The 21,252-nt window shown below is 37.3% G+C and overlaps 1 protein-coding gene across 1 annotated transcript in view; it reads left to right on the top strand.

The window, feature by feature from the left end:
* Positions 1-20,542, top strand: part of LOC128857101 (glutamate receptor ionotropic, NMDA 2B) — a 42,126-nt gene extending 21,584 nt beyond the window's left edge. Inside the window, exon 9 of the mRNA XM_054092677.1 lies at positions 18,482-20,542. Within this exon, the coding sequence (XP_053948652.1) occupies positions 18,482-18,524 (43 nt within the window). The 3' untranslated portion in view covers positions 18,525-20,542. The remainder of the gene's footprint in view (positions 1-18,481) is intronic.
* Positions 20,543-21,252: the final 710 nt, after the last annotated feature.

Raw genomic sequence — 21,252 nt, 5'->3', positions numbered from 1 at the left:
TTTCGAGCTCTTATAGGCGGTGGGACACTGAAAGTTTTTAAAGCAGCATGGGTTCTTCGCCTTTCCAATTACCAAAAGCTTAAGCTTGTGGGATCCAGAGGCGTTCGAAAAGCATAAAAACGTGATTCGCTGCTTCTCGGACTTTACCCTTCTCTTCTTCAAACTTGACGCGTACGTTTTCTCTGGCAAAAGTCTCCAGAATAACCCCGACTCATCAGCATTTTATAACTGATCGTTGCACACCTCCAATTCGGCCATTCTAGCTTTAAGTTTTTCTTTAAACGCATCCACTAGCTGAGGTTGCGACTACAATTTTTCGCCTCATATTTTAAGAAGACGAATACCGTACCTCTTCTTGAATCCTTGGCGCCATCCATCACTAGCGAAGAAGTTTGATTCATTTTCTTTAAATTTTGCATGTTTTGCCTTTTCTTTTCTTTCAACATTGGAGCACTTACTGGCAGGTTTTTATCTCGCATTCGGATAAACCAACGATAAAGAGCTCTCTCTATTTTGGGCAACTCTGAAGAACGCAGTGTTTTTCTATTTCCAGGTCCGCAATACGTGTTGCTTACGCATTTTAAAATCACTTGCTTTTTCGCTTTAATGTTACAAATTGTTGATTTAGCAACATTATATTTCTTTGCTAAATTCGTCACAGATGAGCCTTTTTTTAAAAAGCCGAGCATTCTAGCCTTTTGTTTTAATGTCAAGCACACGGGTTTTTTAGAATTCATTTTGACCAGAAAACATAAGACGAAACACTCTTTGCAAAACCAAAACCGCGACTGAAATATTTTACTCCTTACATGCACTTACGAATAAAAAGCCTATTTTATAATTAGGGGATTCCCCAATATCAGAATTACTTGAGATCAGTGGAAACTACGTTCAAAGAATTGTAACATTTATTGTTCATGTTATAGAGCTTTTTGGGTTTGTTCACGTTTTAGAGTAGTCTATGCACAAAAATGTCTGTTCACGTTTTGGGGTTCACGCTTTAGAGCGTTCACGTCATCGAGGGTGCGCTGTAAAGGCGAAATGGCCTGCTTCCATTACAGGCATTTATGTTATCGAGGTCCTATTGTCCAAGTTGTAGAATTTGAAATTCTGCGTATTTTCAGTTTTCTTAATCATAGCAAAAGACTTTAAGCTTTTAGGGCGAAATCACGTTTGACTGAAAATATCCTTGCCGAAGCATTTTTATATTTTTGTGCGTGTCATAGGACTTTCGGTAAAACGTTGGACCTGCTAGCTAAAGGAGTCATGTTGTTGTTGTTGTTGAATTGGTTGAATATTTCCACTGAAATACTCCTAATTAGTGTGCAGCACCGTTGTTGGCAAAAAATGTTTGCAATTCAATAACTTTATTTAAATAAGCTGTACAAAATCAATTAAAAAATTTGGTTGCTCTGTCTGCCCTGCTGTCTGTTCGCGTACTGCCTTTTTGCTACACGGCTTTCGATTTCCTATGTTTCTCCCGTTTTCTTCTTTTTTCATCGACCAATCACCGATCGACACGTATTTCAGTGTTGCTTTTGAGCCACAGTGGGATCTATCCTGACTGTGCTGCCAGACTGTTCGTAACAACCGTTTTACTACCACTGCACAGTGGCAGATTTGAAGAAAATAGCGGCATAAATTAAAATACTGTCCGTAAGGACTTGAAATTTGGTACACGTGATTGTATTTGTATATACAAAAATTGGAAAAAGTTTCAAACGTATCAGGCTACGCCCACTCATACCGCCCATATAACTCATATAAAAAAAATTTAATTTTTTACTTAAAATATCGCTTTTATTTAATATTCTTCTGCTTCGAGCTCATATGAATATGCATCTAAGTATAATCCGAATCTGAATCTGATTCATATTCGATATCTACTAAGGCGAGATTTTCGTCGTCAGTTTTCACATTGGGTTTAGCGAGAAGTTCGAGTACTTTTGACGGCAATTTTTTATAATTGTGGTTGTTGTATTTATCCAAAAAATATTTACTTGAAAGTAGGGGATCTGATGAATCAATTGCTCGGTGAAACACATCTACTAAATTATTAATGCGACTGTTTTTTCGAGAATGCGACAGTCTATCCCGTTTGTAAAACCTGTTTCGGCTCTCCGAAGCATTTTCTCCTAATCATCCAACTGGAACTGAAGAAGCAGCAATAATTTGGGATCCATGAACCAATATTTTGTGAACCGTCGGCGACATTGGATACCAAGGATATTTTGCCATGTATAAGTCTGAAGCTTTCGTACAGAAATTCTGGAACTTTTGTGGACATATTTCATATTCACAGGAGATTGCAATCAAAAGTGTCCCAAAGCATTCAAGAATATCCTCATCAAAGTTCAAAATAGATGAGAATAAGTGAACATTTGAAAAAGCCCTTCTAGCAGTATTCCCATCATTTGTATTGCCGCTTCCGTTTTGTTTTGGTCTATCTACGTGTAGTCCCATTTGTTTCCATAGCTTTTCTTGAATATTTTTTTTTCGAGATGCCATAAAAGCCCTATCATTTGGATCTCTGATTTGCCACTTATTTATTCCTATCCGACACGAAATATGCAGAGCAAATTCAAGAAACCTTATCCATGCGTGTAATGGGCTTACACCATATTGCAGAGCAAAAGACTTTGGCTTAAATACTTCAGCATTTGTATCCGTGGTCATCAAAATGGTTTTAGGAGTAGCACCACATATTGGACATGATTGGGTCGAGTTCGTTCCTGTTAAAGCATTTAAAACTTTTCCATCGATAAGTGTCATATTTAGATCAAACGAAACAGAGACAGTTCTCCCAGACCAATTATTGAATAAGTACGGTTTCAAGTTTTCAATTTCGTCCTTCAATCTATTGTTTTCTGCTAAAATATGTTCTTTGCTCTCCTTAATGAATTCGATTTTCAGTGGTCTACAAAATCGCACTGATTGAGTTTTAGAATTCATCCATAGAACTCCCCCCAAAGAATCTAATAACTTTATAGGGATTATTGATGTGACAAATAGAGATTGGTCAAGCGTGTCCTGCACCTTTTCTTCAAATTGTTGCTTGTATAAACTGTGTCCAGTCGATCCATCAAAGCCATAGGTGACGATTAACTTCACATCGGTTATGCTTTCAAATTGAGCAAAAACTTCTTTTTGAAAAATAATTATTCTTTTTGCAGTATGGTTCAGCATATTTTGTAACGAAACTTGTGCTGAAGTTTCTGTTGCTTGTATTCCGACGGGTCTACATTCAGATTTAGCTTTAAAAACGTTGTCGTAGCATGGGAATATGTCGCAACCATGCTTCTGGTTTATGGCTCGAATGGCGTTATACTGCTTTTTGGAGAAAGAATTTTCAAGTAAAATGCTAATGCTTCATCTGCAGTCATCTGAACTGGTTTTTGATTGCAATCGCTTTTCCTCTTGACATTGATAATATTTTCTTTTAAAGAACAATCAATACAGTCAGTACATTCATTACATTTTGATTTTTTGGCGCATATGGTAGCTGCATGAAAAAGCATTGCTGTATTGTGCCCTTGACTAGTCGCGATATCTGAAGCTATCTTTCGTTTTAAACGACTACTGCCTTCATCGTAAGTCAGCCGTGGACGACCAACGGAACACTCTTTCACAGCAGCTCTTTCAATATGTATTGTCATTTTTGAATCAAGGAACTGTTGGTGTTTCTCTTTGAATTTTTCTAATATATTTTTCTTTGGCATTTTGGCATGTACTTGCATATATAAGCGACAAAGTTCGAAATTTTTTTGTTTATTTCAAGTTTATTAGCTGCCTTAAGATTTTCATTAATCTTTTCAAACACCCACTCAGAAAGCGCTTTACTTGTGCGCCCATTATCAATTCAAATTTGAAGCAACTCCTTGTGACTGAACTCTACCTTGTCTGCAATATCAGCAAATATTTTAAAAAAGCGCAAAAAAGCGCAAGCAAAATTATTGGCGTCATCTTAAGAACATTTAACGGAAAATAATTGCATTCTTACTTGCAAGTAGCAACGAGAAGCAGGTAACATTTAGTCCACAAATCACAGAACGTTGAGGTTAGGTTTCTTCTACAAACAATACCAACAATAACAAACGAAACGAAAGACAAAACACACAAGTACAAATTCTTTGACATTAACCTAATGATCAACATACCTTGAACTATGTTTTCCATATTTAGCAATACCTCTAGCTATTTTATTAAGCGAATTATGGAGCATTAAAAGTTAAACAAGCTTTTGAGCAAAATCAACACAAAAGCCACGTGCCACAAACAGCTGCTTTTGCAGGGCTGCCAGAAGGCCGGGGCTGCATGAATAATTAAAATTTTTTTATTTTCAAATAGATAAAACACTTATTTAGTGAAAATAATATTAATTTAATAGCAATGCTAAAATTTTTTTTTTGAGTTTATGCCGCTATTTTCTTCAAATCTGCCACTGTGCACTGTCTCGTGTGATGACGTCTTTTTTTTTCTTTTGTTGGTTTTTGCTTCCAAGTCAGATCCATTTAGTGAATTACCGAAGGAGCGGAGTCGTGCCCTGGCTAGCCCCGGACATTCACATTAATAGTGGAAAGGACTTTCCTTCGCCACTTCCGCTTGACAGCTTCTGCGGACGGGATTGATGCGGAGGTTGAGTCTGTCTGCATGATCCCCTATTTTCCAATGATCTGTAAGGGTTGCAGTGATGCGTGAGATGTTTGGTCGAGAACATCCTAACAGGTGATTCGTCCTTTGGATTTTGTATGACGGCCATGCGTTTTTTGTTGTAATACATGTAGTCAGTTGCTTCCATCTTCTTTCGGCTAAAGCAAGATAGTGTGAAGCAATGGATGCTTTTATTGTGTTCAATGGGGTGGAGACTGCCACCGCGTCTGCTAAGTCTATTGTCGAACCTTTTTTTGCTAGCTCATCCGCTATCTTAGTAGCCCATATGTTCCTATGACCAGGAAGCCATATCAGAGTGATTTCAAGCCAATGGCTAAGAAATTCCAGCTCCTCTCTACACTGTAAGACCAGTTTGGATAAAATGTAGTTGGAGTCTAAGGCCTTCATAGCTGCTTGACTGTCTGAGAAGATAGCTACTCTTGCACCAACTTCCTTATAGAGCTTTAGTGATTTGTATGCTTCTCTGATCGCTAAAAGTTCTGCCTGGAACACGCTGGCATAGTCAGGAAGACGAATTGACTAAGATAGGTTGAGTGGCTCCGAATGGAAGCCAGCTCCCACACCACAGTGCATCTTAGAACCATCGGTATAGATTTCGATATCGTATCTTCCAATTACCTTCCCATTGCTCCATTCGGCTCTCGGTGGAAAACGTACCGTAAAGCCTTTCTTGAAGTTAAGGTCGGGGACTGTGTAGTCTGATCTGTTTTTGAGCAGCGAGGGTCCCTGTAGGAAGATCTTACTCTGAATTTCGGCTCACTCGGAATTTGACAGTTTGGTTGTTTTACATTTGATTTTCATAATTTTTCGTGGCCAGCAAGCGCAATACCTTTGCAGCAACCTCCCGAAATTTCACGCTGATCGGAGTAAAGAGAAGTGAGTTATAGGAATTTGTCTAAAAAGTTATGGTGATATCACCTATAGCCAAAGCAACCTTGCACTAGGAGGTTTTTCGGCTCACTCGGAATTTGACAGTTTGGTTGTTTTACATTCGATTTTCATAATCTTTCGTGGCTAGCAAGCGCAATACCTTTGCAGCAACCTCTCGGAATTTCACTCTGACCTTGTTGTCCAGCTACCTATGTATCTGAGTCTCACCGCGCTGCAAGTAGCGATTGTTTTAATGTGTAAATCTAATGGTAGCAGGTGAGTTAGTACATTGAGCGCTTCAGTAGGACTGGTGCTAAGCGGTCCTGTAGTTAAGATACACGCTGTTCTTTGTATCTTGTTCAGCTTAGTTTTCTTGTATTTCTTTTCTGTTGCAGGTCATCAAACTAGTGCCGCATATGTTAGTATTGGCCTTACAATGGCTGTATAGGACCAATTGGATAGTTTTGGTTGGAGACCCCATAAAAGAGTCATATCGTAATAATTTAATAATTATTGAGTATGCTTGGCCTGGAAGAGTAGATAAGCGCGCAGTTGCCTAGTGAGCGCGCTTGTTAAGGCGTTAGACTTGGGATGTGAAAAATCAACGTATTCTTCGGAATTTATTTGTCTACTAATAAAGCGGCCAGAAATTCCTTTTGCATTGCAAAATCAATATATAGGGTTCTTTAATAAGATGTGTTTTTTTTTTTTTTGATATTCAAAGAAAAATGCTATTATTTAATATAAATGATCGGATGTTTATTTCATTATACCATAAAGAGGAAGGTATGCCGTTAATAGTGGATAATAACATCAGGCAAATGACCATCACGGCCACGGACAATATCCTTTTTATGAAATTTTCCATAACCGAATTGCAAAGTGGCCGCCCTATGTCCTCGAAAGCCTCACGAGTTCCATCATTGAGGTATTGAATCGACCCTGGACTGTTGGCGTAGACCTTCTATTTCTCGTGGCTCCAAAGAAAAAACTCACAAGGTGTTAAACCACAAGATCTCGGTGACCAATCGTAATCACCTCTTCGAGAGATAACACAGTCCGGAAACTTTTCCCGTAAAATATCAACGGTTTCGTTGCTTGTGTGGCACGTAGCGCCGTCTTGTTGAAAATAAACGTTGTCCAGATCAATACCATCCAATTCCGGCCGTAAAAAATCGTGAATCGTTAATCATCTTTAGATAGATAACACCTGCTATTGCAAAACCCTTTATATAAAACAAAATTTAAAAGTTTTTGTTGGTCATCGGTGGACAGTAAATTTTTTAATAGATGTACGAAAAGAGAAAAGGATTTTTTGTTAATAGCATGCGTTTTTTTAAGTGGTGCACAATATTATGATAAAGAGGTCGCCCATATTCGACGGACCCATCTGGCAGCCCTGTATCTTGTGACAGAGACGTCAGATCCCTTAGTGACATACCGCGTTCTAAGCGTCAGTCCAAGCAGATTTTTACCATGGAACAGTACACGCCACGCGAGCGCTCCCAAATTGTTGAAATTTACATTCAACAAAAGAAGTCAATTGTGAAAAGAAGAAGAAGAAAAGAAGACAATTGTGATGCCAATTATTCGTCGAAAGCGTATGAGGCAGTTCTGGTTTCAACAAGACGGCGCTCCACCACAGACAGCTCGCACCTCAATCGAATTTAGAAGAAATTGTTTCCTCGTCGTTTGATGTTCGCCCGATTTAACGCCACCTGACTTCTTCTTGTGGGGATATTTAAAATCAAAGGTTTATGTTAATAAGCCAAAGACCATAGAAGAGCTCAAGAGCAACATCCGTGAGGAAATAGCCGCTATTCCAGCCGAAATGTTAGCTAAAACTATGGAAAATGCTGCAAAACGGGCACAATACGCCGTACAGGCTCAAGGCGGCCATTTGAGAGATATCATATTCAAAAAGTGATGTCAACAATTCTACTTGAACCAAATAAAATGACTATTATCGTCAACATCAAAAGAATTGTGTTTTTCTTTGGTTGAAAAAAAAACACATGGGTCCGTCGAATATGGGCAACCCTGCATTTATGGTACTTCGCAAAATGGTAGCAGAAAATTAAGCTAAAATAATTTATCCAAAAAGTTCTAATAAATTTAAGCTGTTTGAAAAACGAGGGGCCAAGAAAACCGCATTTCAAAACGCAGGTTTCAAAACATTAGTTTGGAGGGAAAGAAATTCATTTTTTTTTTTGAGTAAAATTTTTGTGCAAATGGTTTAAAACTGTTTTATAGTCTATCTGTAGCTCCAGATCCTAGCTATGACTATTATGCCGGCCAACTTCGATTATTTCTGTGATTTTATCGACATTTTCTTTAACATCAAAAATGCCTGAACGGAATCGACGAAACCAAAATTGCAATCAACTGTTACAGAAACGGCACCATAAAAACCATTCACAATTTCAGCGGCCTGGCTTGGATTTTCGCATTTATCAAAGAAAAACTGTAAAATGTAGAGAATTTTCTCTTTTTTAACACCCTGTAGCACGCAACTGAATGCGACAAACAAAAAACATAAAAAGAATTTTTGGAAATTTTTGAAATGAATTGAAAAGTTGTCAATAACCCATCGCGCTTTGCCACAACGACAAGGAAGAGAAATTTGTTCGCTTAATTTTGTATCTCAATAAAACTGAGTGCTTAAATTCAATAATTTTTGATAAAATTACTCACGCAAAATGGTTTGGTCTCGTCGTTGGACTTAGGCTTTTTCGCTACTAATTTGCACCAGTTTCCGCCTCTTTGAAAACAATTAAAAAGTTGAATATCAGTTTTCTACACTCGTGGCAGAAAAATCTCTCAGTTGTGCATATTTGGGGCAACTTTCCAGCGCCAAAGTCAACTCAATAATCCATTTCTAACTTTACGTTAACGAATTTCCTAACTGAAGTAAATAAAAAAAAAATGAATACCCTTTTTCGCTTTGCACTGTAAATAAACTTTTAATATGCTTTGATATACTATACTAATATACATTCACACATACTCGTGCATACGTGCATATTTTTTGTAGGAGAGAACTCTCTGCAAACAATAATAATAACAATAACAATAGCAACGTGTCAAAGCTTATATTTAGTTTTGCTTTTGTACATACATACAAGTGTTGTATTTGTATTCATTCTCAATTTCAATCAACAAAATTCACTGATTTTCGCATTTATACTCATTTACTCCTACGGACATACATACATGCACACATACATACAGTTTTAATGAAGTGAAAATATTTGGTTGACTTATACAAAAACTATTGAACAAAAGTGTTAGTGTAATTGTGGCTATGCGCAAAACCGCAGCATTTAAGCTAAAGGCTTATAAATTAATGCCGCCGAGCTAATAATGCAAGAGCTTTAAAATGACATTTTAATAGCAGAATGAAGTTTTCAAATTGACTGCATGTGTGTGCGTGTGTGTATATAACATTCGTAAATTTTACTTAACACGTTCACCGGCATTGAGTACAAGATGTAGTAATATAATTTTTTAAACTATTTAAGACTCCTTTAATTTAATGAGGCATTAAATGACATTCATTTGCATTTCACAGGTAGGACTTACTGATTCAGTAGTATTTTAAGTATTGTTAAAGTTCAAAAAAAAAGCAGAGCGACGCAAAATGAACACACACAGCGAATTCAATTTTCTATAGGAAACCATAAAAATATAAAGACTTAACCTCACTTTCTTTAAACGCAAAAATTAGAAACGGGGATATATACAGGGTCCGCCACTCGAAGTGTAACCAATTAAAAAGGCCATAAATTTAGCTTGACAAATTTCATTTATTCAATTCAAAGTAAAAAATGTGTGAAAAAATTAGGAATTTGCTCGATATGACCACCTTTTGCCTTGACTATGGACTTCAGACGGTCCAGAAACGAATCGCAAGCTGCCCGAATGTGACTTGAAGTTATTTTGACTCACTCGCAGACAATGGCTTTTTTCAGCGCCTAAAAACAGGTGAATCTTTTAGTTCGGACCCTGCTCTCCAAAATTACCCAAAGAGAATAATCCATCGGATTTGAGTCTAGTGAGCCATTTGAGAGAATGTGAACGTTATGAAGTTCGGAACGTTTTTTTAGGCATTCTTGGTTCACTCGAGCTTTGTGAGACCTGTTGAAACGTCCATGGTCTGCCACCGAAATGATTGTCTGCCCACTGCTGCAAAGCAACCTACAAAATACTCTCCAGATAATATTTCGCATTTACCTTGACTCAAGGCTCAATGAAAACGATTGGAGAGCGCCCATCTGCGGTTACAGCGGCCCAAAGCATTTCCTGTGGCGGGTGCTGTCTCCTGGTGGGCAATCGTTGACTCAAGTTCTCGTATGAACGGTTGGCCATATAAACCCTATCGCTTTGGGAGTTTACGAATTGTTTAATTTGAAAAACTTTTTCGTCAGAAGACACAATGTTCGGAAATTGACTGCTTTCGGTCAAGCGAAGCGACCCCTTTGCTCTCTCAAGTCTGGCTTGTTGCTGCTTTGGTGTGAGATCATGCGCCTTTCGCATCTTGTATGGCTTGACTTTGAGATCATTTTTCAGTATGCGCGGGTTGCTACGGTCAGATATTTTCAGTTCTTTCGCCATTTTATTGGCACTTCGTCAGGGATTTCGCTCAAGTCGCTTCTTCATTTTTTGAACCATTTCACGTGAGGTTGCAGTCATTTGATGACCACCTCCATGACGTTTCGCGATGCTACCAGAATCATTGTAATGAGTAATGGTGCGATAAACAAAAACTTTATTTCCTTTAAGGTGCTCGAGGTCACGAACAATCGCTGGTTGTGATTTTCCAGCCAAAATAATGCAATCACACTTTTACGTTTTAAATACATTACTGATTTTCTTTTTTCGCCTTTACTTTCGGCAAAATGCTTCCGCGCATTTGTAAACAATACTCTGGACTGTCATTTAGCGAACTAACAGTGCCGGATCCTGTAATAAAGTGGATGGTACCATAGCTCCAAATGTACTCCACAAAACTGATAGGTCGTGGAAGGAGAACCGAGGAGAAGATGTTCGTGTGTTAGTTTAGTATGGCCGAGCCTCAGACGTATGCTAGTTGTGATTTGGTGTTTGGAAAGAGCGTTTAGGAACCAGTCTTGTTTTAGTCTCTAAGTAAATCATATCCATTTCATCCCTATTCCTAAATTCTGAAAACCTGAATGTGCATAATAATCAAAATTTGTATGTATATGTAAATGGATAGTGAGCAAAAATAACTTTAATAGAACATTTGACATTGCGATCAGGTCGTGCGGTAAATTAGGCATTAGACTCACATTGTGATTTTCTGTACAGCTTTGGTTGAGTGTAATTATCGTTTTGAATAGAATTACAGCGGACAGCGAACAACAGATTGACGGGTAACCGCTGTAAAAATTAGAGTACAAGGATGATAGGTACCAGGTTTGCTCCTTAGGTATGGTGAAAAAAAATGTTTAAGGGGAACTTTGGACTCTGCGTCATTCGTTTTGTGTTTCACAAAATTCAGCTTTAGCTTAGTGAAACACAAAACAAATGACGTCGGCATATCTGTCAAATTCGCTCTGAGTCGAATAACGGTCTGCTAGGTGGTACACCTCTAAAAATCTTTTTACCATGCCTTAAATAGCATGAAATTGCGGCGGAGACGGATTTTTTGCCGTCAGTTATTTTAACGGTATTATTAATTATTTTTTCTGTACCAATGAGCTTCAACGAGCTGCTTCAGCAATATAGCAAGCCAAAAGATTTCAATAAAAAATTATTTTATTGTAACCGTCCTGTCACAATAGAGTTTTCCATCCCCGACGCGATTGTGTTTAACCGACAGAATTTTCCGGTGGAAGTAGATCAGGTGATCACCACCCGTCAAGTCGTTACCCGAGCCTATTAGTCAATGAATAACAAAATTCTTACTGACAAAGTTGACTTATGGTAATTTAGTTTCTCCCAGAAAATTATACTTTTCATTGCCTTCTACTTTTTTCCAAAATAAGTGTAATCAGGCGTATTCACTTTTAAAAATGCCATACTCAGCGAAGGCAATGAGAAAAATTGTTCTCCCTTGAGAAGCTTTGTCAGCGGAGTTAGTTGCCCTGAAAATCAGATGACTACTTAAAACGTTAATTAAGAAATTATTAAGAAATGCGTGTGCCAGGCAAAGATAGATACATATTCGCAAAAATTATGCCACTTTAAAGCATCTGCCGTTCGGCCTCCATTTGTGGAATAACATCAAGACGCACGCCACAAATAGGAGGAGGAGCTCGACCAAACACCTAACAGAAGTGTACGCCCCAATAATTTTTTTTTTATAAAACTTATTTACACCGCTTATTTCAACAACTACAATTCTTCAATTCAGCATCTTTAGTGCAATTTAAGTGGTGGCGCTCTAAATTTTTCATCGAGATTGAGCTGTTTCAAAATGTGGAAAAAATGAAGTTCTGAATGCGGTTGATATTGTTAACTATTTACCTAATAGAATTCATTAATCGGTGGGACCTATCCTCAAGTATTATCAGAAGATGGCTAAGTTTGACTTTCAGTTATGGTGAACGCCGAAATTGAGCGAATAACTTCGGCTGTCACCATGATGGAAAGAATAATGAGATGGCGCCTATCGTAGTACCGTTACTTCGCTCTCAGAAAATTTGGCAATGAGTTACGTCGTTTTAGCACCAGTATGGCCAGGTTACCATTTTCGTAACTTGATTTAGCATTTTTTTGTTTGTTACTTAATCTCGGATTTCTCTCTTCATGACATTTTTCTAGCCAATTCTAATTAAAATGTAATGTTTATAATTTTGTAAAATATACACTTTTTAAAATTAGTTCAATAAATCACTCAGTTTTATTTAGCTTGACTTTTTTTAACATCTGGTCGCATTGCCCGCGATTGCAGTTGTTGTTGACGTTCTCCTTCTTTCAGCAGTCAAATCTTTCTCTCTCCCTACTGGATATAAAAACGCACAGAAATGCCCATTTAAAGAAAATAAAATACCAAATTTTTATAGAACTACTTAAAGAATTTTGTATGCGTGACAAATTTTCTTTAAAATGTGGGTTTTTTAAATCAATGTGTTGTGCTTATTCAGAATTTAATTTATGAGTTTTTTTGTTAAAAGAAACTCTTTTGTCAAGGGAACGACTTATATGCTATATTTTAGGTTATGTAACAAAGGTACTCTTCTTGTAAAAATGTTTTTGTGGTTTCTTCAGTATTTTCTGGTATTTTGTTGCTTAATTTTACTATGAATACACCTCTTGATGCCCTATGTCCCACTAAGGATTGAGGACAGGAAGAAACGAGTATACCTCTATAGTTTTAATTCGCTTTCAGTAAATTCAAACGCTTTGTAAAATGTGTAAAAAGGTTTCTAATGTTGAGTGAAGAGTTTCCAGAGTGGAGTGAAGAAGATGTAATATCCTCGCATAAGCTTAAACGGAGCAAAAAATTAAATTTGCACTTTCAAAATATCAAATTTTATAAGAACCAACAAATTTTCATTAACACTTAAATCTTTTCGGAGTGGCCTTTTTTAACCTTCTTTTGTTTAATAATACCTTTCTGAACTTTTACCTTTCTCGTCTAGAGACGTGAAAATTTAAGAAAACCAATCGATGTCAATTGAAAATCCTTTTTTTTCATTAGATCAATTCTTTATTTACAAACAAAAAAAAAAAATGTTTTTCAATGACAATAATAAAAAAAATTGCTTCCCCTGACGTAACACATGCCACTGGCGTCACTGATTGGGCTGCTCAGGTACGTCTAAAAAACAAAAATTCGGTCGATTATTCATCAGGAGATATGTCGCTATGGTGGGTAGCAGACTTACAAACAAAAAAAAAAAATGTTTCTAGATATTTTATCTGTTTATTGGAAAAACAAAAAAAGTATTTGTTTGCACGTTCTCGCTCTTAAAAATAATAGAAAAATTGGTTATAAAATTATAATTCTGCAGCCGCGAGAGCCACAAGTCTACTCAATAACATATAAAAATTCAAATCAATCGGTTCAGTACTTTTTGAGATTTTACCAACGCCAATTCGGAAAAACATGGTTAAAGCGCTTATACCTGGGCGTCGTACTCCAAACCGGTATCGTTTTAAAGGACTGCAACGTCTAAACTACAACGAATTTCAATATAAAATTTTGCAAGTATATTTTTGAAAGTATAAACTATCATACCATGAAAAAAAATCGATTTTTTCGAAATTCTAGACCAGAAAGGTGACTTAAATTAAAAAAAAGAAACAAACACAAAACTTAATCATTTTCGCATTTTGGGTATAAAAAAGCACTAAATTTATTGCGTAGAGCAAATGGTTGGCAACACTGCACAACTCAGCTAATGCGACGTCCCGCACTCAGTGATGGGCGCAATCTTGTTTCTATCATTCTTGCATCAACCAATCAGTTGATTCTCTCAAATTCGCTGAGAACCAGTTAACGGTCTGATATTGACCACATCTTCTCAATTTTTTTCACCATGCCTTTCACATTATCTATGCCTTTCACATTTGCTCTCACTCGAAGGTCGTGCGGTCATTATTCTGCTCCGCAACATTATCATTTGATCCTCTCCAACTCGCCTCTGAACTCAAGCACACGTCTTCCCCTCTCAATGACAATAAACAAAGCAAAAAGCCCATTAATAAACATTCGCGTTTTAATTCTGATAAAACCATATTTTTCAACTGCCAGATTTATGTTGGCTGCTCTCGCGTGGACAACCAAGCAATTTATTTATTTTTACTAAAGATAGAGAAAAAAAATTGCATATACTTAGCTCATCCTGAAGCGTTAAAATATTACTTTTATACTCATTCAATGTAAAGTTGTTTTTGCGGCACAGCCTTTTTTTCTTCACTGCTCCAATATAATTCACACCTGCATGACCACATACACAAATACATACGTATGTATGTGTGCATGATTTCCTTCAAGTGACCTAAATAAATATTACATAAAGGACTTGATGCCGCTACAATCAATACATTATTCACATGATTACTTAAATGACTACTAAGGGATTTTGGCTTTACTGAGCCATCGATTGGTATTAAGGCAAAGCATACAAAAACAAATACGATAAGTACAATTGCATATGAAGAGCAAATAAAATTAAAAGAGCATTAAGTAGATGATTGTTGTGTGAATCTCTGCAACAAAATGTGGAAATAAATAAAGTGAAGTCATTAAACGAAATGATATTTACCGAAATTAGTATAAATCACAATGCGTAATATAGAGAGTGTGCTCTTAAAGCGTGTTAGATAATGAATTTGCATTTTTTCTTTAACTCAAATAAGATTTCGGGAGTATTTCGGGAAATATTCAAGAGCGTAGAATGTCATGATCTGGTAGGTTGAGGCACCGGACAATTTCTAAGTAAAATTTCACCGCCGGTATTACTATAGGATGATATTTTTGGCATTTCGCTGAAAAGTATCGTAGGTTCCACCATAGAAATCGAGAACACCATGAATTGGGTTGACGCTGGTGGCTATTCTATTGCACGGGCCGTGATAGACGTAGCTTTTGTAGGTAGCGACTGTTTTCAATAGACGACTATTCCTAAGAGTGAGACCAGCCGGGGTAAGCTCGAAGGAGCTGCGTACTTCCGGAGCATCAATAATACCATTTACCACTTTATAGAAGAACGCCAGATCAGTTATACGACGGCGAGACCGCAGACTGTTGATGTTCTACCGAATGTAGATATCTTCTTAGCCGGAAGGCTAAGGTCTTGCAGAGCTTACGCTGCACTCTTTCAATTCTAGTAATGCCTGCTTCAGTGTATGGAGACCAGATTATGGATCCATACTCCAGTTTTGGAAGAACTAGAGTTTTGAAAAGACAAATCAGGGAGTAGGGGTTTTTGAAGTCCTTACTATTCCTAGTTATAAATCCGCGTATCTTAAAAGCTCTCTGAGTTATTCCGTCTATGTGCTTGTGGAAAGTTAGTTTGGTGTCAATCGTGACATCGAGGTCTTTGATGTCATCCACCTCCCATATTTTATCACCATTGAGTGTGTACACTGCAGGTAAGGGAGTGCGCGATCTCGAGAAGGACATCACAGCACACTTTTTAAAGTTGAGATCCAGTTTGTTCCTTGTGCACCAGTCAGAGAGATTATCGACGTCATGTTGTTCTAGTAGATGACTATCCAACACACTAGTGATTGATCGATAAACTTTAAGATCGTCTGCAAAAAGTAGGTATTCCGAGTTGAAGTCATTACCAATATCATTCACGAATATGCTGAAAAGAATCGCTGCTTTAAGTGAAATAACGTGTCGAGATTGGTTCAGTCGCTTCAAAGACGGTGATTTTAATGTTGACGACCGTCCGCGTGAGGGAAGGCCAAAAACCTTCGAAGACGCTGAATTAGAGGCATTGCTCAATGAGGATCCGTATCAAACGCAAGAAGAGCTTGCTTCAGTATTAGGAGTTTTCCGCCAATCCATTTCCAAGCGATTGCAAGCTTTGAGAATGATTCAAAAACAGGGAACTTGGGTTCCTTATGAATTAAAACCAAGGGATGTTGAACGTCGTTTTTTCGTCTGTGAACAACTGCTCCAGCGGCAAAAAAGGACGGGTTTTCTTCATCGCAGCGAGACGGGTTATGAAAAATGGATTCATTACAGCAATACAAAGAAAGGAAAGTCATGGGAACTGACCGGTCATGCTTCTACGTCGTCGCTTCGGCCGAATATTCACGCTGCGAAGGTTATGCTATGTATTTGGTGGAACCAAGCTGGTGTTATTTGTTATGAACTGTTAAAGCCAAACAAAACCATCACTGGAGATCGGTATCGACCTCAATTAATGCGATTGAGCCAAGCACTGCGCGAGAAGCGGCCGCAATACGCGGAGAGGCATGAGAAAGTGATTCTGCAGCATGACAACGCTCGGCCTCACGTTGCCAAACCCGTTAAAACCTACCTGGAAACACTGAAATGGGAAATCCTACCCCACCGCCATACTCTCCAGATATTGCGCCGTCCGATTATCACCTGTTCCGATCGATGGCACATGGTCTAGTTGACCAGCAGTTCCATTCATATGAAGCCATAAAAAAATGGCTTGATCCGTGGATAGCCTCAAAATATGAACAGTTTTACCGCGACGGTATACGAAATCTACCAGAAAGTTGGGAAAAAGTAGTAGATGGGCAATACTTTCAATGATTCACTAGTAAGCATTTTTTCAGAATAAAGTTGTATCAAGTCAGTCCATAAGTTCGTACGATTTTAAAGGTGGTTTTAAAATTAATAAAAAAGATGTTTAAAGTATTTATTAATCAGTAATATATTTTCCATCATTATTTACAATGTCTTTCGAACGTTTAGGCAAATTTTTAATTACCTCCTCAAAAAATTGTTACTTATATGGAATTGAAGTCCACGGAAAAGGTGATAATCACAAAGTGCAATATCCGGAGAGTTAGCTCCCATCCGAGCTCGTTCAGCTTCCCTAATGTTTGCCTTGCGGTATGAGGTATTGCGTTGTCGTGGTGAAACAAAACTTTGCGTCTATTCACTAAAGATGGTCGATTTTTGTTAAGTACCTCATTCAGGTTTGATAGCTGATGGGAATAATAATCAGCAGTTATCGTCTGGTTTGGTTCCAGAAGTTCATAATAAACAATACCGGTCATATCCCACCAAATAGACAGGGGAATCTTCTTGGGGTGAAGGCCATCTCTAGGGATCGGTTCTGGTGTATCATCTTTTTCTAACCATTGGAACAGGATTATTGTAAAGGACCCATTTTTCATCACCAGTAACGATACGGTTCAAAAGACTTTCATTTTCAAGCCGTTGCAGCAGCTGAGAACACACATTCACTCTCTGCTGAAGGTTGGCGACGGAAAGTCTATGCGGAACCCATTTTCCCAGCTTTAAAACTTTTCCCAACTCTACACCAGGTGCCTGTGAACTGTTCCATGCGATGAATTTAACCTCTGAGCTATCATATCGACTGTCAAATTTGGTTCGGCTTCCACGAGTTCGAGCCAGGCGTCGGAGTTAAAGACTTTAGGACGACCGAGCGAGCAAACAGCGAGAACTTAGTTGCGCACCTTTTTTATTTTACCATAGTTTTAGAACTTTCTAATCTTTCTCAGGCAGTTGAGAAAACGAAATGATTTGAATTTTGAATATTAATATTGATTATTATTTAATCGGTCTGTACAACTTACTTTATACTACTACGTTATCAAGTTACACAAGTTCACGCCTAAGCTGAAAACTTTATAATCCATATAAAAGAGTGACTGAATTTGAAGCAACCAAAAGGGAAAAAAATACACTGCGGCCAATTTTTTTTTTTTTTGTTTTTTTCCCCCATACATTAATTTCCATAGACAACAGCGTACAGAAAATTTCAGATGCGCAAAAAAATACTACAAAGACGCCCATCACTTCCTTCACCACTGAGCACATCCATCTCCATGAACAGCCAAGTAGCCAATCAATCAAATCATTTTCACGAATAGGCAAATTTCTAAAACCGCACACGCACGCAATAGGCACGAATTTGTTTGTTGATACCTCAACGTACACGCATACATACATACAATACAAATATACCTAATTCGAAGCCAACTAACAAATCAAACAGAGGCGGCGTTGACAACGACGCCCATAAACACTACAAACCCACTTATGCACATACACACATACACCTACTTACATACGCCCTTTGGAAGCCAGTTAGTCAGACAGTAGAAGAACATCAGTCATTCGAGGAATAGACAGCATAAGCCATACTTGGGCTCAACCACAAACGCGGCACCCATAAACTTAGTGTCCAATAAGAAGAGTCCTTTGCTTTTACTTATATGTATGCTACCTTTTTTTGTTTTTGTTTTTGTATTTCTTCATAAAATGTAATAATAAATTGTATTCATTAAGGTCTTACAAAACGGAAATTGCGGAAATGGAGACGGTGCTGTAAGAAGCCACTGCACAACCCCACCACCTGCCCGATAATATCATCATCAACAACAACGACACGACCATCAAGGCAACAGAGCAACCGCCACGTCAAGCCAAACGCCCAGCAGGAAGATGAGCTAAAGTATTAAAAACGAATGAATCTAGCTTGCTTGCCTATCTGCCAGCCATCCAACCAGCCAACCAACCATGCAACCAATATCTGTACAATGCGGAAGCAATCGATTTCAGTTGGAAATGCGCATAAATGGTAATATCATGTTTTGTGAGGTTTGAATGGATTCTCTACTTAGTGGATAGAAAGGTGGGGAAAGAGAGAGAGAGAGAGAGAGAGAGAGAGAGAGAGCGCGCATAAGGGGCAGTAGGTAATGCAGCTGTTGTACTGATGTACGAGTGCACCTTACTGATTTTGTGGGGATTCATAGCAATAAGTTAACAATGAAAACAACAACTATAAACATTAACACGTACAGCTAAAGTATGAAATTTGAGTAATGTGTAAGTTAAAATGAAAACATAACAAAAACAAATAAACAACAGCAACGCATCAAAAATACCATTGTATGTACTATTTATATGTATATGTGTGATTAATATTAAGAGCCAACAGCAAGCTAAATTAAAAAATATAAATACAAAGAGTCGAAAATAAAACGAAAGTTACAAAGAATAATAATAGTAATAATAATAACAACAATAAATAACAACAAGAGTGTTTCGCGCACATCAGAAAATCAATTTGTGTGCGATACTGGAGTTTAGTGGTAGTGAGATTGCATTTTTTTGTTTTCCACTAGCAAAGCCAGAATTATTTAGCGAGCTTTACGGTTTCAATTAATATGCGGAATTTGAATAATTATTATAAATCTATGAGAAATAAAATTTATAAAATAAAAAAAGGAAGTCTATGCGATAAATCTAAATATGATTTCATTTATAATTTACTGGAGAATGAACGAACATCGATTTTTAAGGCCGAGCTGAATCGAAACGAATATTTTCAAGGCGCCAACTACGTAAAAATACGCTATTTTAGTTTGTTATTCAATACTGCACTATTTTAAATTTTAACAGTCTGATCAACTTAAAATTGATTAGTGAAATCGGCAATCAATCAAATTAATTTCACCTCATAATATATAATACGAATACTAATTTTTGTAAAAAAGACAAATGCATTTAGCAATTATCAGAAATTTGAAAAGTCGAGCCTTAAGCACCAAGAGATTTGGTAACTTCCAAACACTCAGGCTAAAAAGCCCATTGTATTTAAAGCTCTGGAAAGCTCTAGTCGAGGAGGGAAGTAACAGAAAGAAAAAGATAGGATAGAATAGAGAAGTAGAGTTACTTAGACCTGTGAGAATCTTCCAGATTCTTTGGTAAACCTGAAAATATCCTCCACTTTGAGAGAACGAATATTATCATTTTCATGGCATCGGAACCCAAAATTTGACAGGCAGAACACTCACAGAGAAAAGCAAGATAGGTAAATCGGGGCCTCAATGCTTCCAATGCTGGTCATATGTTGACCCCATGGGTTGTGTCCTGTAATACCGCTCATCAACCGAACGTCTTTTCTATCAAGTGTTAGAAGAAATTACGACACTTTTCTCTTCGGGCTTGTCACAAAACGCTTTGCATTTCTGTAGTGTTCTAGTCCAAACCTTCGCTCTTTATATAGATTGCATAAATACTCGCTGATCCAATTTATGATTCCTGCGGAGCTGATTCCGATTATTGGCTCTGGCCCTTGTGGGGGAACCGCTGATCCACAGTTGGCCAATTCATCGGCGATTTCGTTTCCTTGAACACCGGAGTGTCCTGAAACCCATATAAGTACAAGCCTGTTTTGTCTTGCGACAGAATTAAGCTTCTTCTTACATTCTTGAACAACCTTTGAGGTTTGCCTTGCGTTCTCCAGAGCCTTTAGTGCAGACTGACTGTCACGAACGATTCCAATCTGTTTCTCGATCCATCTCTTCTCAATTATCCATTTTGCTACTTTCAGAAGGGCAAAAATTTCCGTTTGGAAAACAGCCATGCCATTGCATAATTATACTTTATACATCGTTTAAGTACCATAATTGCTTATTAGCCAATTAAAAAACATTTAGTTTTTTTTTACTTTGATACCATTGTTCAAAAAATGTTACAAAAACTAAAAGTTAATAAAATTTTCAGCAAAAAAAAGTTAAGAAATGTTCGGCCAAAGCGCGATTCTTTTTTGACCAATACCGAACTGAAAACTTATGGCCGAATATCACCGAAGCCGGAGCCAAACCCGAAGTTCAGTCGTTCTCTACAATTAACCGTTTTAAATCCTGTGAAAAATTTACTCCGAAATTGTTATGCTTCATTATCAAATATAGAATATTTTAATTAAAGTTTTAATGAAAGCTTAAAAAGCATAAATATTTTATAAAAATGGGTAAATTTCTTCACGAAGCGTTGAAAAGAAAAATTAACTTCAGGCCCACCTACCAGTACTCGTATGTACTTCAAATAAAAAACATATAAATCCAGTTCTCAAATTGTATACAAAAATTAAAAAATATTTCTGAAGTACGCAACACCGTTAAGACAAAAAATTATAAAAAATCAAAGGACATTTTTGGCAATTTCCACCTTGCGCTTTATTATACAAAAATTAATCATCCAATTTTGTTTTTGAATAACTTTTTTTATTGAATAAAAAAAAACGTCTTGAGCGATGGAAATCATTATTTTGA

The sequence above is a fragment of the Anastrepha ludens genome, chromosome 3, assembly GCF_028408465.1.
Source record: "Anastrepha ludens isolate Willacy chromosome 3, idAnaLude1.1, whole genome shotgun sequence".
Lineage (NCBI taxonomy): Eukaryota > Metazoa > Arthropoda > Insecta > Diptera > Tephritidae > Anastrepha > Anastrepha ludens.
This window is presented reverse-complemented; position numbering and strand designations above follow the sequence as displayed.